Here is a 16022-nt window from a genome sequence, read left to right on the forward strand (position 1 = left end):
CTTTTAAGATATGTAAACTAAGTCAAGTAGAAACTTAACAGGTTCCAAATATGCAAATAAGGGCATAATTTGCATAACTAAAACGAAATTGCCATAATTCCTTACAGGTAAATTATAAAAATTTCATATTTATGAAATATGTTAGTTGTCTAAAGGTGAACATCGTCATACATAGATTATGTAAATATTGAAGTGGCCCCGAAACGAAAAAATTCAGCCAAACAGATTAATTGCGTGCCATCATTTTCATACTTTTAAATTTTAATGAATTATTCTCAGCTATACATGGAGGTCTCTTCTAGGGTCATGCTGATTATTGCGATATCAATCCGGCCTGTAACATATATATATATTCCAGTTTACAACTGTCGGCACCATGTGGCGTTCTGCCGTGGTTGCTGTCCTTGTTGGTGCTGTCTTCGGCGGTCGCGTCTCCGGTCAGCTTGGTTTGGTAACCCCGGAAAACACCGAGCTGCCTCCGCCGGGTCTACCATTCGACCCGTCTAGCACTGACCCGCCCTCTAGCATCGTAGTCGTGGAACGGACCGGGCCCAGCGGAACTGTCACCAGCCCGGAATATCCCCGCAGGTATTCTTTAAATGTATATCTTCGATATTCCCAATGTTGTCTTGGTACACAGTAGTATTCAACTATTTCAATGAATTATCTACTTATCAATTATCCGAGGGAAAACGGAGAGTTGGAAGACCTCACACTACTTTAATGACATTGGTCGAAAGAGACAATGGACTCCCAGGTTCTGCATTACTATCCGCCATGAAGGACAGATCGTACTGGAAAAACTTTATTGATTGTATTTCACCGCAGTTTCCGGAAGAATGATGATGATGATGATGATGATGATGATGATCAACTTGTTACTCCGGGGAGGAGGTGTGACCTCCTTCTGGGAGTATTGGGAATGTATTTGTTTGCGCGTTCGCAGCTATAACTCACGATCCCGTCGTCGCATTGGTGTGTAACTTGGCATATCGTTTGCCTGGTTCGGCGTGGTGATGCACAATAGCTTTGTTACACCATAACTACTTTAAACGTCAATCCAATATCGTAATTGCACCCCTATGATTAATGCTATGTCCCACTGCCCTGCCATAGGGACCATGTTATAATCCGTTATGCATGACTGGAATACTTCAGGCAGATACGGGGTACAAATCTTCCTTACTTGCTGTGATCGTATAGTCACTGTTACATTGAAAAATAGACAACGTGCATCACCACACGCAACCTAGCAAACGATATACCAAGTTACATACCAATGCGGCAACGGGAATTGTGAGTTTTAGCTGCGAACATGTGTAGAGTGACCTCCAGTCTGTGTATTAAGTATGCCTTGTCCACTCGCAACTCGCTTACAGTATGTGCGCACGGGAAGGACGATGCACTTTTACGCACAGTGTGAAAATGGGAAATCTCTGGACCTTCAAACTTACCACACTTGTAGTTTATAATACGGAGGCTGTGACAATGTAAAAAGTTTACGCAGGGGATGAAAGATTGTTGAGAAATATCTCTCAGAAAAGTGCGCGCGCCAGTGTCACTTCCGGGTGGTTAGATCCGGTGACCTTTGACCTTCGTGAAATGTTACGATAATATAAATTAGCCTTTTTTATTGCAAATAGCTTGATAGCTATAGATCAGGCCGGCCTGCAATAAATTGTGGAAAGAGGATTTACTGCATATTTGTGATTTCTGATACATCTTAGTTGTAAGGCTGAATGGTTCGTTGATAATTGAAAAGGGGCCATCTAGATCTAACTTTGTGACTTTTCCCGGAATTTCTAGATCCCATCTATGTCATGCTGTAAAAACATACTTTTCAGCAGGTTGACCACTCCTGTATTGAAAGAAAAAGATAAACAAACACTTTTTCTTTACTTGCTCTAAAACACTACTTGGACTGTGCAGAGATGCAAAGTTTGTGTGGGTCAATACTTGTACATACTATAAATACTTCACGGAGAATTGTGTCCTACGGACTCTTGTTGTTTTTGCTACCCTATAAATTGTAATGCCCGAGCTCCAATTCATGTTCGCGACATGTGTGAATGTTAATCAATCAATAAACCATAAATCAAAGGTACCCGAACAGTCAAGACTACCGTTACCGCATCACCGTCACTCCACCTAAAGTCATCCGCCTCAACTTTCTGACGTTTCACGTGGAGAAGGACTGGGACTTTGTCTACGTGTACGATGGAGACACAACTGATGACAACCTCAGAATAGGTAGACCATCATATATTGTTTAAACTTACACGAGACATGTTTTTATTTTATTACAGGTACTTTGATTTATGCCAGGGTCCCATTTCCTAACCGGGGCCCGGCCGGGCTGTTTGCGGAAGCAAAAAATTTAAGTGTATGTCAATAAATTTGCACAAGCTATGCTCTTAAATAATTTTGGGTACGTTTTGTGCTTTTGTTGTCTTTTATATGATACATAATGTACTTTTCGTTCCCAAAGACTGCCCGGCCGGGCCCCGGATTGGAAATGTGACCCTAGCACAACATGGTTGGAATCAAAGAATAGATATCATGACGTGTGACTTTTGTATATGTATTTTTTATGGATAATGATATACTCATCTACAATTATATATGTATTGTTATTCATGAGTTCGTCCCCTTTGTCATATTCATAATTATACGTAAATCATGTTCAACCGTTTTTTCCAGTTAGACTAGAGGTGACTTTTTCTGCCTGTTCATTCGAGTGATGACGCTGAAGAAGAGTGATGGATGTCACTCGAAGCGTCCGGAACTAATCTCCGATTTTTATCCAGTTTTAAAGACTGGATTGTCTTTAAATATTCTTACTTAGGCCTTTTTACCGGAGATGACGTCCCTCCCCCCGTGACGTCAACCGGAAGTACCATGATGGTTCGGTTCACCTCCGACTTCACCATTACCAGGCAGGGGTTCCGGGCTGCGTACACGGCCAGATCGAAAGGTCGGGATATTAATTCAGATCAGCCCACACTGACTCTATCATATGGATTACATCCGTTCGCGCATCAATTTTAGTCCGTTCCCCCCAAAAAAGTGCGACCATACTCTTAATCGCAGAAAGAAGCTGCAAAATGAGAAAATACATTTTTGTCGCACGCTCGCTTCAGCTTTGGGGTGTCCAGAGGATGTCATCGATCTATATAATCAAACCAGTAAGGCCTAATTTGTAAGGTAATAGTTTTTGCACGCACGTGACTTTGACAAGTATTGTTTGTACCAAGTTATACCTCTTGACATTTTCTGTCAGGCACTAAACACAAGTATTTCATAAGGTCGTGTAGAAAACTCGAAATCTTTGGCTGGATCGATTTGCATGTTGTTTACAAATCAGTACACCAAATTGTCTGGCAGGCACATGGCACACAAGTTCTCAGGGTATTTAGAAATCCCTGGGTCTACTGGAGAACCTTGTATCTTGTTTGTACCAAATCATACCTATACAAACGTCAATGAAGGTTATGCATCCAGGTAATACGATACGCAAGGGACCAAGTTGTACCTATTGACATACCTCTTGAAATGTTCTGTCAGCTCAGGCACGCGCACTATTCCTCAAGCTTTTGATTTGTTAGTGGTCAAAGGCAACCGTCACTATGGCAATGTCTCACTTTACCAATCTTGTTACGGACATGAAAAATGGAGGTATAGTTTTTGGCATATCTGTGTGTGTGTGTCTGTGTGTCTCTGTGTGTCGCTGTGTGTACGTGTTTCCGGATTTTGTTGTCAGCATATCTCAAGAACCTCTGGAGGGATTACGATGATATTTGGTACATACGTGGGTAGGTCATGGGAAGACGAATGTCAAGGTCGATTTTGGGCCCTCTTGTGCGTGACCTTCCGGTTTTTGTATCTTTTGTCCTGGTCGTGCTAAGATCTTGTTGTGCTTGTTCTGCATCACAGTGTTCGCCAACTGCACGGTGGGCCAGTACCGCTGCGGAGACGGCGTGACGTGTGTGGAGTCATGGAGACGGTGTAACGGAGAAGTCGACTGCAGTGATGCGAGTGACGAGGGGTCTTGTGGTACGTCCTCCTTTTCATTGTGTATTTTCTATGTGATTGTTGACAGTATACTTGCGTTGAATTAAAAGAAGGGAGCTTTTGATATAGATATATATAGAAACACATATATGACCCTTCTTTGGACCCCCCCCCCCCCCAGTTGGCCGTGCAAGCTAGCAGATCTGTGCAACTTCTATATACAATGGGCACACTAAAACCTTTGGAAAATAAGGGTCATAAAGATGATAAAGATAGTGATATAAAAATTTACAGTTGAGTATCCGGTACAGAACCTATGCCGAAAAACTGCGGACAAACTAAAGGAGAAACAGACGGAGTATGCCTGTATATGTATGTTTCACATTTTCAGACCCATAGTCTTATGCTAGATGCTTACAGTATATAAACAATATATTACAGTCACTTTATCCCCTGGATTCTAAGGAAAGCTAATTTTCATAGTTGATATGATCTTATCGACAATTATCCTGCACAAGAAAATTGGCGAAAAAAATGAGTTTAGCGTTTACACCATTATTTTCACGTTCTTTTCTGCAGATTGTGAAAGTATCCCACCCGACTTCAGCCTGTGCAGAGTTCTGTCGTACCACCAGGCCGGTCTTCCCAACCCCTTCAACCACCAAACGATACAGGATATTCAAAACGCAACTCAGCTCGGCAACCTCACTGCGCTTGCGCACTCAGAGTGTCATCCAGAGATCAATGAGTTGGTCTGTGCACTTCTTATGCCAAACTGCAACCAAACTCTTCTGGCAAACAACCAAACTCAACGGTAAGATCCCACATTCTTGTGTTCATATTATTCATTCACTTTATTACGATTCTTTAAAAATCTGTATGCCTGTCCTTAGCCCCATAGCACACACACCTACGATTAAGGGTATCGATTATTAACTCCAGTGTATAATGTAAATGTATCATTGATTGAATTAAAAGTTTCAAAGACGGTATAACTAAGAGCTCGTCAGATCAAGAACATCGGTTAGAGTACTAGGTAAGTGTTGATCAGCTACAGGAAAGTAGTCTCTATCAGACTAACTACGCCGGGGGACTTTGGCCATGGAGGGTTACATTCGCAGTCAATATTGGACCCTCTCTCCGTAGCCGACTCTCTTCATACAATTGACTCTATTTGGCCAATTTCTACTATTTTCCCAGCGACCCGCGGAGGCTGGTAGAGCCTAACAGGAAAGTGCTTGTCTGAATCATTGTATTAGATAAAAAAATCACGATTATCAAGACGAATTCGAAATAGTTAGCTGATACTTGCTTCGATTGGATATGGAATACGACACGACATAGAGACCTGGCCAGCATTTCGGTAAGACGTAGGAAAAGGAAACTTGTGTTTCCGGGTACCCAACTGACCGCAGCAAGAACCAGCTGACCCTAGCCTCTTCTCTGGTTAAATGTTCATAATAAGCATCTAACGTTAGAGTACCCCCAGTTGTAGCTGTTCATTGGTTTTAACACTTGAAAGTTCAGCTGTGTTGGTAGAAGTCATTCTGAATGGAGTTTAAACTATAAACGCCAACACAAAAAATTGGACTTACCTAAAGTGGACTTACCACAGAAGCAGTGGATGGTTCACTCCTTGACAAAGACTGTAGCTGATAGGTCGAAAATTTGGGTAAGTCAAATTTATTGTGTTGGCGTTTAAACTCCATTCAGGTTGTAACACTTCATATTGGATTGTAACGTTACAGACACCACCGACTGCCGTGTCGCTCCTGGTGCGAAGAGGTGCGACCGTCCTGCATGGATGAAACGATGATGGCGTCTTTCCCTTCTTGTGAGATTTTCCCGAACGCCAGCTGCTACAACATTCCACTCTTAACGAAGAATGGAGGTAATGCACGTCCTTTCCAGTACGACATCATCCGAAACATCTTTCGATGTGAGGATCTTGTAGTGTATCATCTGCGTAAATCGTTTGGTATGGTTTGGTTTATGTTACATATTGGCATTATTTTACACTAACGACTTTCAACAGAAATTGTTGATCGCCAGAGGGTCGCCGAATTTCGATATCGCCAGATGATCGAGAGTATTTTTCGACAGAGAATCTAACCTGACACGATAGAGGGGCTCAGTGACCTGCGAAGCAAGGTATTTTTCTGCAGTGACTCCGGCTAAACAATCATGGATCCGTAAACGACTAAGCAAAACGTTAGCACTTCGAATGTAGCCTCTACCAGGTTCCAGAGCCTGACGTTGCAAACAATTTACCTCCTCTGGCGTGTTATCTGTCCATTTGGCCGATTTCTACTCTTTCCAATGGTGAACCACGTCCGGAGCCTGGCAGAGACTACTTCGAACGTAAAGATAACACTTCGCAACAAATACAAAATGTCACAAAAGCATCTGATTTCTCTTATGATATCGTATCGTTAATTTGTTTCTCTATTCTAGATGAGTGCTTCAACGGGAATGGAGCAAATTACAGAGGAGACGAGACCTTATCAAAATCGGGGATGGCCTGTGAGCGGTGGGACCTTGACACGCACAGAGGCTTGCGGGAGACGTACGCCTGGGCGAACCTGGAGAGCAGCTTCTGTCGCAACCCGGACGGCAGGCAGCGACCCTGGTGTTACGTCGAAGGAGGGTTCGAGGATTGCGACATCGTTCCTTGCGACGGTACGTATAACAAACGTACCTGATTGTAATAGATTCATCTGAAGTACAGCCAGTAGGTACCCATCTGAGTAATGAGGCTGTTGTAGTGCCTTCATCTGCAGTACAGCCAGTAGGTACCCATCTGAGTAATGAGGCTGTTGTAGTGCCTTCATCTGCAGTACAGCCAGTAGGTACACATCTGAGTAATGAGGCTGTTGTGGTGCCTTTTGACGTGCTGGAAGCACCTTCTCGATCACGGAACCCCCATTTTTCTCCAAGCAGACCCAACGGTTGCAAAGACCGTATCCAACTGGCAGAAGGAGAAACTTCTCTGGCTGACTGGAGCTTCTCTGGCTAGCTTGTACGATTTTGGCACCGTGGAGATCTGCTTGGAGATTATTTTTTCGTCCCTCCCGAAAGATGAATGCAGTTCTAACCACTTCCCCGGATTCGAACCATGGTCTCCCAGTTGCTGTAACCAGAAGCTCAACTGTGAGGCTGCCACCTGTTGAGCTTCACGTATGATGCCTATGAAGATGATCATACTGTGTATGTTAATGAGCTCAATGTGCACAGTGGCAATCAAACAAACATCTTGTGACAAAGTGACTCTGTTCAAGGCTATGCTGAGAACTGACCATCCTTTGCACTACCTGGTTCCTGCTCAAAGACACTCTGCCACAGGAAGAACACAACATCACTGTTCCCTTTGCCAAGAGACTGCAGCAATCCTTCCTGCATTGCGCCATCAGACTGTACAACAACTTACCTTCCGGGGCATGAACATTCAGTTTCCACTTACATTGTATCTCGCATGACTTGACTTGAAGTAATATTGGGAATATTTTAACAACTTTCTGTTTGTCTTTGTGCATTGATGATGATTTTAATGAAGACTGTAACAAATGGCACTCAGTTCAGAGGGAATGCAATTGTGAATGAGTGATAAATAAATAAATTGTGGCATACAGGCAACTTATGGAATATGCTAACTTGTTCCAAGTGTTTTGAGCCTATACATCACATTGATGAACAGCCGCACTCACTCATTTGTTTTGCAGGCGTTGGCTGCAGAGATCCTGGGAAACCCTCCTTCGGACAGAGGAGCCCTCTGCTGAAGTTTTTCAAAGACGGCGATTGGATCACGTTCACGTGTGACAGAGGCTACAAGTTCCGGGAGGACTCTCCACCCAACAGGGCACAGTGTATCGTCACTCAAACTCAAAATCAAACCACAGCAAGATGGTCCTCAAGACTGCCTCACTGCGAAGGTTAGCTTCCTTTTTTTACGTTAAGGGTCAAAGATAGTAGTAATGATTCGGCCCCATTTCCAATCCGGGGCCCCGTCGGGCAGCTTGTGGGAACGAAAAATATGATATAAAAGACAACAAAAGACACAAAACGTAAAACGATAACTCCCATATATCATGTATTTTCTTGATATGCATTTCGTATTTTTCATTTTCGCAAATAGCCCGGCCGGGCCCTGGATTGGAAATGGGACCGAAACATAAGTCGGTAACGAAACGGTGGCAGGTACCGACTTTCGGGTACTTTTGATCCCGATTGTGACGTCACACATACGGAAGACTAAAGTATGTTAGAACGATAGTGGGTGAATCACTTGACGAAGAAGACCCATAAGGGCAGCTGAAAAATGGTCATTTTTTTACTTTATTAGTCAAACTTTTCAAAAGACGAACTACCTTCCATGATGAGGTAAAAATGTATGTTGATAACCTTTCTTTACAAATCTAGTACGTGTCAAGATGGATTATTTTGTTTTTCATCACAACAAATTGGCATTCCTACCGCTATTCTCAGCTTGTAATGTAATCCAATATTTTGCAGTGGACCACAAGTTGACGCTGACCAGGGACATCTTCAGCGCGGAGGTGTACAACAAGGCCTTCGCTCCGTCGAAGGGGGGAACTGTTTACGTCCACGCCTACATCGAAAACGTCATATCACTGGTAAGTCCCAAATATGTAGTTATAAGTGCAGTCGATATGAAACTATCATTTTCGTTTGTGTTGCTTTTTCTTGTGTGTTTGAACAAATATCCGTGAATAGTTTCATCAGGTTGGTGAATTACTGAATAGCAAGTTCTTTATTCACAACCATATATTTAGCAAGAGCCGACGTTTCAATGGGCGTCTGTTATCTTCTTCAGGGCAATGTTCTGACTGATTCATTTGCATACACTGGTTCACCTAGCTGCAGGGAAAGTGAACCAGTTAGTATTGCCCTGAAGAAGATGGCAGACGGTCATCGAACCGTTCTTGACAATGCAACAAAAATAATGAAACTAATCACTTTATGTTGAGTAAACGTAGTACTACATAGGATACTAGCATTTTAGGTGGGAATGAGACATTCATAATATGTTTTGTTCATTCTACAATCAATATAGCACAATCTAGATTGATAATCATATTTTATTTATTCATTCATCTTTCTCTAACTTTTTAACTTTTCAGGATGAAAAGAATGAACAGATAGTAACGGCTGTTAAGATTGCACTGGTAAGTACATCGTTTGATATAGATTTATTTCAATAATCGTACAAACATGGGGAAATAAATGTATATTAAGCTAGTAATAATACAAAGGAATTTTATAGAATACGTAACTTTACAATGCAGATTGCTGTTGATGAGAGTCATTCACCAATGTCAATCGAAACCAAAATCAATCCACAATTTACCATAATTGTCTTTTTTTACATAAACCAAAAAAGGGCATTTATGATCTATGACTGCCCATATCCACAAAATCTCATAATGTGTCCGTTCAAACTAACCTCTGCTCCTGACATTTCGCCATAGGAATGGGAGGACGAGCGTTTGGAGTGGCGAAGGAACGAGTACGGGGGGTTAGAGGTCATCTACGCGGGGGACGACACGGTCTGGAAACCCGGCTTGACGCTCAAACGGAAGTATGTAAACATTTCCTGAGCTTTTTTCATACGAATATGGTTTGATTTATGATATTGAAAAGTATATGAATTCTACGGCGATGCTTTGTACGATGCAAAAAAAATGGCGAATCGTAGTGGCTTTGACTAACCTGGTAGCCATCCCTACTTCAGCTGCCGGGGTTCCTGTAGTCCCCTATATATCTGTAATTTGCGGAGTGAGCTACAAGAAAGCCCGCAGCTTCAATAGGGACGGGTACCAGCCTAGTCAAAGTCTGCTAGGCATGAATACCATTAATGCTCTGACAGATTTTATAGCATAATGGCTGCAGACTGTTCTATACATGATCAGGATACTAGAATCTACTGTAACGTTGGCAAACAATAATACAGACCTGCTATAAAACACTACATGGCGATGGCATTGCATATGAAGATGATATCATTAACTGCTTACCAATTCCAACCTCTCTAACAGTTTTAACACAGAATACAAAGGCGGATTCCCTTCAACTGACGTGAGAGTGTCGAACACGGGAAAGGTCCAGAGGACCTTAGAGTTTCTGGCCTCCACAACATGCACCTTGGACCCGTTCTTGTTCCCACTAGACAACATGACATGTCCCGTTTGCTTAAAGGGAGGACCGGACACTATAATAGGTACCCTTATATTATCATATATTCATTATACTGTAGACGATAAGACATAGCCTATAAGGAAGAATAGAGAAGTAGAAATTGGGAAAAAATGGTTTGATTACGACTATTTCTATAAATTATTATGAGGTTTGAGGATGACAGTTGTTTTAAAAGAACTTTGTAGTTACCAAATTTTTCATATCAGAAAAAGGCAATAATCATTTAAAAAAAGGAACAGAACAGTATGTGCATAAGTATATGATATGTGATATTTCGATATGTTGCTCTATCCCATATGATTGTGTGTATTCAAACTCATTTGTATGCACTTATTCGTTTGTATGTATGTATGTAGTAGACCTTACGAAAGTCGCTGTGCTTTTGTTGTGTCAATAAAGATCTTCTTCTGTGCATTCGGGTAACAAGGGCGCACCCGATACATATTCAATTCTCGATAGTAATGTGCAGCGATGCGATAAAATCTTGATGTGTCGTTGTTGTTGTTGTTGTCGTTTTTCCACAGCTTGTGCCAAGAACATAACAGGCACAGCTCCAGATGATGGAGACTTCCTGACCTGCAGCAAGACCAGCGCGCCGATCGTCACCGGGGAGTGGAGCGGACGCGTCACCCTCTCCGCCGCCAACAACACGGCCTGCCTCACCATCACCATCCAGCGGGACCCTGGGTACCACTACGCCACAACCATCTCCCCCTGCATCATCCTGGTGGTCCTCATGATCATCACCTTCATCATGCCCATCGACAAGGGCGACAGGATCGGGTTCGGCATCACCGTGCTGCTGTCCATGGTGGTGTCGCTGGTGGTCGTCACGGGCTTCCTCCCTGTCAAGGGCACCCTGCCCTTCATCGGTAAGGCCTTAAAGTATCCCAGACGTCTTGATAAGACGCATAAGGGTGGCTCCCAGTTTTGTAGCCCTTGGGTGGTTTCGCTGGTCGTCGTCACGGGCTTCCTCCCTGTCAAATCAAATCAAATCAAATCAAATCAAAATAAATCAAGGGCACCCTGCCCTTCATGCATCGGTGTAAACATTTGTTTATTACCTCCATAGAAATGGAAATGGAAGTATAGGTTTTGGCTCCGTTTCATTACTTGTGTGTATGTATATCCGCAGCTATAGCTTAAGAACCTCTGGATGGAGTGCTATTTATTTTTAGTATGTGGGTAGGCACTCTTGCACACACAATCCTTCAGGGAAAAGCGGAGTGTGCGCCGGTCGTGGATCACAGACCTAAAAAGGCTAAAGGAGTGGAGCGGTCATTCAGCCAACCAGATGACCAGACTGGCGGAAGACCACCAGCAGTGCAGAGCTTTCACTGAGAGCTGTGCTGCCCCGACGCGGCTGACTAAGCTATGGGAGAGAGAGAGAGAGGTCTAGTAAATTTGAACTAGCCAGAAGGAAGCATGCAGAGGAGAGCCGAAGGAGGAGAAAGGCGGCTGCTCAGAATCTACCAGCCCAGGCCCACTTCATCTGCGAGCGATGCGGGCGAGCATGCCTCTCCAGGATAGGACTGTTCAGCCATCAGAGGGCCTGCCCTTCCCACTAATCCTCGACGTCGGGGAATGAGCCAGAGAGGTGTTGTGGAGGCGATGGTGCCTTTTGATTTTGGGCCTCTTGGCGGTTGATCTTGGTATTGCGGCAGAAACTCCGTTATTGCATCCTTTGTCCTGGACATGCTGTGCCCTTGATTTTCCGATGGCTTTTGAAGGAAGAAGTGGTTTAGGTTTGGGTCCCCTAGTTTAATTGTTTTTGCCTTTATCTTGTCTAATATCTAACGTTGGGGTCATAATGTCAGTAAAAATCACATAAAATTTAATACTTTGTAACTATGAAATAGCAGTCACTAAGTATATAATTACCATATGTATTTGCACGTCCTGTGTGCTCAGTCATTTGTTCAACCTTTCTGACCACATCATAGATTTAATGAAGGCAACCTTTCCTCGCGCAACCTTTTTTTTTTCTCGCTTACATCAGTTTAGGGTGCCTATAAGATGTGATCCATATAATTAAATCAGTATGGCCTCATCCCTAAAAGTTGTGAGTCGCACATCTTTGTATGTATTAATCTCCTGTTGTTTCGCCACAGCCAAGTTGATCATCGTTGCCATGGGGATGATGGGCGGCTTCATGCTGGTGACTCTCTGCATCATCATCATCCATGACCGGAAGGGCGCCCTGCCTCCCTGGGCACGGAGGGTCTTCCTGCAATACCTGGCGAGGTAGGGGTGTCCCTGTTACTGTTGTTTTTAGTTATAATAATAATGGTTTATTGGTCAGAAATTACCCGTGCAATGGTGGCCAGTGGTGAATTGCTGCAGGGTTTACAATCACATGATATACAACAGATACATATTTGCTCCACACTTATTTATTGTTATTGTTGAAAGTTGTTAAAAGTTGACTTTGCTACTGATTATTGATACATAGAAACAATTCACCAGCCAGGCCGATCGCCCTGAGTCCCACGTACGCACATTATATTCTGGGACAGTGCTCATCAGGTTACATCTGTTACTCTCCAAGCAGAGGTTCGGCTCCGGCGTGTTTTAGGCGTTTTTGTCGGGCTTTCTATTTTGCCCCGTTTTCTTTATGTCGTCAGGCCAAACATTTGGAGAGTAGTACCTGTAGCTCAACTGGTAACAGCCTCATAGTCTAGCTCCTGCACACATTTAGTTGGTAACTGGGAGACTCTGGTTCAATCCTGGGAAGGGCATCTCGGTTGGGGCTGCACACGTCTTTCGGAAGGGACACAAAATGGGGTCCCGTGTTCGAGGAGGTGATCCAAGCACGTTAAATTTGAAAAGGGGAAGGGCTAGCAACCCCTCCCTGTAAAAAAATATACCAGGCTACTGAAATCAGCAAGGAATTCGAAACATCGAAATGCTTCGGGTGAAAGTGTCGTCCAGTTGGAAATCGAAATTACACTATCTCTCTAGTGTCTTAATTAAAGATATCTATACGTTGTTTCCTTTACATATTGGTGATGCCCTTTCTCGCACCCTCTAGGATGCTTTTCATGGGAGATCTGACCATAAAATTGGGAATCAATTTTCAAAATAGATAAAGAACCTACAAGGGACTGAACCAACCAACGAACCTTTCGATTGCGTACTTTTCACATATGCCAGGCACCCCGACTTCAACCTTGGTCCTGGACGCGATGCATCAGTTGAAGGTTTTGTCCAGTTTGGAAATAGAAATCCTATAATCTCTCCAGAGTCTTAACTAAAGATATCGATGCGTCCCTCGTTTTACATGTTGACGATGAATTTTATCGGACCCTCTAGGATGCTTTTCATGGGAGACCTGACAAGAAAGCTGCGCGGAAGCGATGAACACGGCGGTCTCCAGAGTGACGAGGTCCACTGCAACCTGTCGGTGAGTAACAAAGTGCGGCCCGGTGCAGCTAACGGAAATGACGTAGCTAACGGACATGACGTCACAACCCACCCGCCAACCAAGTCCCAGCAGAACGAAGTTGATTCTAACGCTCCGGGGTTACAGGGCACGTTGGATGAGCTAAAGAGTAGCGTCAGGCATCTGTCTGGCAGTATCGAAGCTCTAGCGAAGGCAAACAGTGGAGATGCCGAAGTGGTGACAGAATACAAGTTGTTGGCGTATGTGCTGGATAGGATCTGTCTGTTTCTGTACGTAGCTGGCATTTTCGTTGCCATCCCATGTACTCTTCATCTTGGTAGGTAAGACAATAACGTCACCAAGGTATGACCAACAGGACAACACAACCATTGAATGATTTGATCGGGTTGGTGAATGACTGAGTAACAAAGTTCACAACCAAAAAATAACATCAGAGTTGACGTTTCGATGCCTGTCACCTTCTTTAAGCCCCCGTCACAAATAAGAAATTCAGCTCGGCCGACGTGTTGGCGAGCTTCAAAAGCGCATCTTCGGCCGAAGTATGGCCGACGTCCTGTCGATTACGCCGACTTTGGGCGATTTTTAGAAATAAAAGTTGATCCAAATATTGGTTTGGCGTGTGTTGTCTGTATTTGGTCGGTAGCATAATCACGCAAATAACGATATTTCTGGATAGCATATTTGCACTTGCAGAACTATTTTGATTCACCTTTTGTTTACCTATTCATGTGGTATTTTATGAGATTGTATTGCTATCTTGATACAATATAACAATGTATTAGTATTTTTTTATATATTAGTATTTTGATACAATTCTATTTCTCTCAATCTCGTAACGATTCCTTTTTTGTACCCGCATGTGGAATTTAAAAATGTTTAGCTATAGTAACTCAATACTTTTTCTTTCAAAGGTAAATAAGCCATGTATGATTATTGTTCAATTTGTTAAACCTACATTGCATTTAGTTTAATATGTAAAGGCAGAGTTTTATTTGTGTTGTACGTATCAGTTTATGAAAACGTCCTCGCGGGAAAAGCCTGATGTTATGAATATTTTGGTTTCCTAACATTGAACTTGCAGTGGATTTTACCTATGCTTTATTTGTGAGTCTCGTGTGTTACTGTATATGTAATCAAAGGGAGGAAGTATAGATATATGTATATCTATATAAGTATTGCTGTATCCATAATTGTATTCCTGAATATGTAATGATATTTTAATTGTGCTTGTAAATATCCAGGGAATTTTTGCCCACTATTATTGTGCTTCACACGAGCAAGATGTCGCTAGTTCAATATATCTTTATCAGAGTTCTTTTTCCACAAAATAAAGCCTGGTAAGTTTGTTTCAAAACGCTATATTTGCAAGTGTACAATCACGGTTTGCAACAGCAGCATGGCAGCAGGCGTTGTTGTGCCCTTGATCACGGCGACACCTAGCGATATGAATGATAAATGCACTCCATAGCAACGCGGGCGCTTCAACCTGACCGCCTTCGTCTCCCCATGTTCTAATATTCATGTTCAGTTGTTTTTACAGGTTTGCGTAGCAAAACCTTTGTTGGATCCGCTGGCATGTGGGGTGGCCGCCATCTTGATTTTGTGACGTCGCAGGGTAGCCATACCATTTCATTGGGAGGGGTGTTTTTTGGGGTCGCTAGCGTTCTCCTTATTTTTAACATATCGGCTCTAGTCAATATATTTATCTAAAGTTGCATTAATTGAGTTTCAAGTCAATATGTTCATCTAAACTGGCATGAATAGCGTTTCAAGTCAATACATTGATCTAAAATGGCATGATTCCATGAATCGAAGTTGGAAATTTTGTTGACTGCCTTTCAAGCGAATATTTCAAAATTTACAGGCTCCGAAGCCTCCGATCGGGAACTCTTCGGAATCAATTCTGCCCTTAGAGACCCTTATCCGAGTCTCTATCGACTTAAAGTCTTGACGGAAATGAAATCAACAAGTCCAAATCCTGAAATTATCCACCAAAAAGACGAATTTCTGAGTCTCTGAATAACAGCTTCCATCAGACACGTGTTAAATTCACGGTGAACGCAGTTCTTCAGACCTATAGTTACAATTAAAGGATATATTACAGCCTCACAATTGAACTCCTTGTTCCAATTAGTTGATAACTGGGAGACACCGGTTCAATCCTTGGACAGGGCTTCTCGGTTGGGGCTGCACTCGACTTTCGGAAGTGACGTAAAATGAGGGCTCCGAGTTTGAGTAGGTGCCTCGAGCATGTTAAAGGGTAAGGGCTAACAACCCCTCCCTGTAAAAACGTGCCCTGCTACGGAAACAACCAGGAAACGTGCTGACCTACTGGCAACAGTTACGAGGCAGACTTCGAGGGCAGGGTCCAAGGGGCGCTCGGCAGTGGCCTGAC

At 43.0% G+C, this 16022-nt stretch overlaps 1 protein-coding gene and 1 long non-coding RNA gene across 2 annotated transcripts; both read left to right on the plus strand.

Moving 5' to 3' along the window:
* Positions 1 to 2008: 2008 nt before the first annotated feature.
* On the plus strand, positions 2009 to 4047 carry LOC136429013 (uncharacterized). Its single transcript, XR_010754698.1, has 3 exons — positions 2009 to 2250; positions 2846 to 2974; positions 3934 to 4047. It is a non-coding gene; the product is annotated as an uncharacterized lncRNA (long non-coding RNA).
* Positions 4048 to 5826: 1779 nt separating this feature from the next.
* Positions 5827 to 13951, plus strand: LOC136425112 (neuronal acetylcholine receptor subunit beta-3-like). The gene is made up of 10 exons (XM_066413910.1): positions 5827 to 5950; positions 6466 to 6690; positions 7731 to 7940; positions 8521 to 8642; positions 9150 to 9194; positions 9498 to 9607; positions 10065 to 10246; positions 10749 to 11096; positions 12336 to 12468; positions 13537 to 13951. The coding sequence occupies exons 1-10, from the start codon at positions 5827 to 5829 to the stop codon at positions 13949 to 13951; spliced, it is 1914 nt and encodes a 637-aa protein (XP_066270007.1).
* The last annotated feature ends 2071 nt before the right edge of the window (positions 13952 to 16022 follow it).

Source organism: Branchiostoma lanceolatum, chromosome 1 (genome assembly GCF_035083965.1).
Source record: "Branchiostoma lanceolatum isolate klBraLanc5 chromosome 1, klBraLanc5.hap2, whole genome shotgun sequence".
Classification (NCBI taxonomy): Eukaryota; Metazoa; Chordata; class Leptocardii; order Amphioxiformes; family Branchiostomatidae; genus Branchiostoma; species Branchiostoma lanceolatum.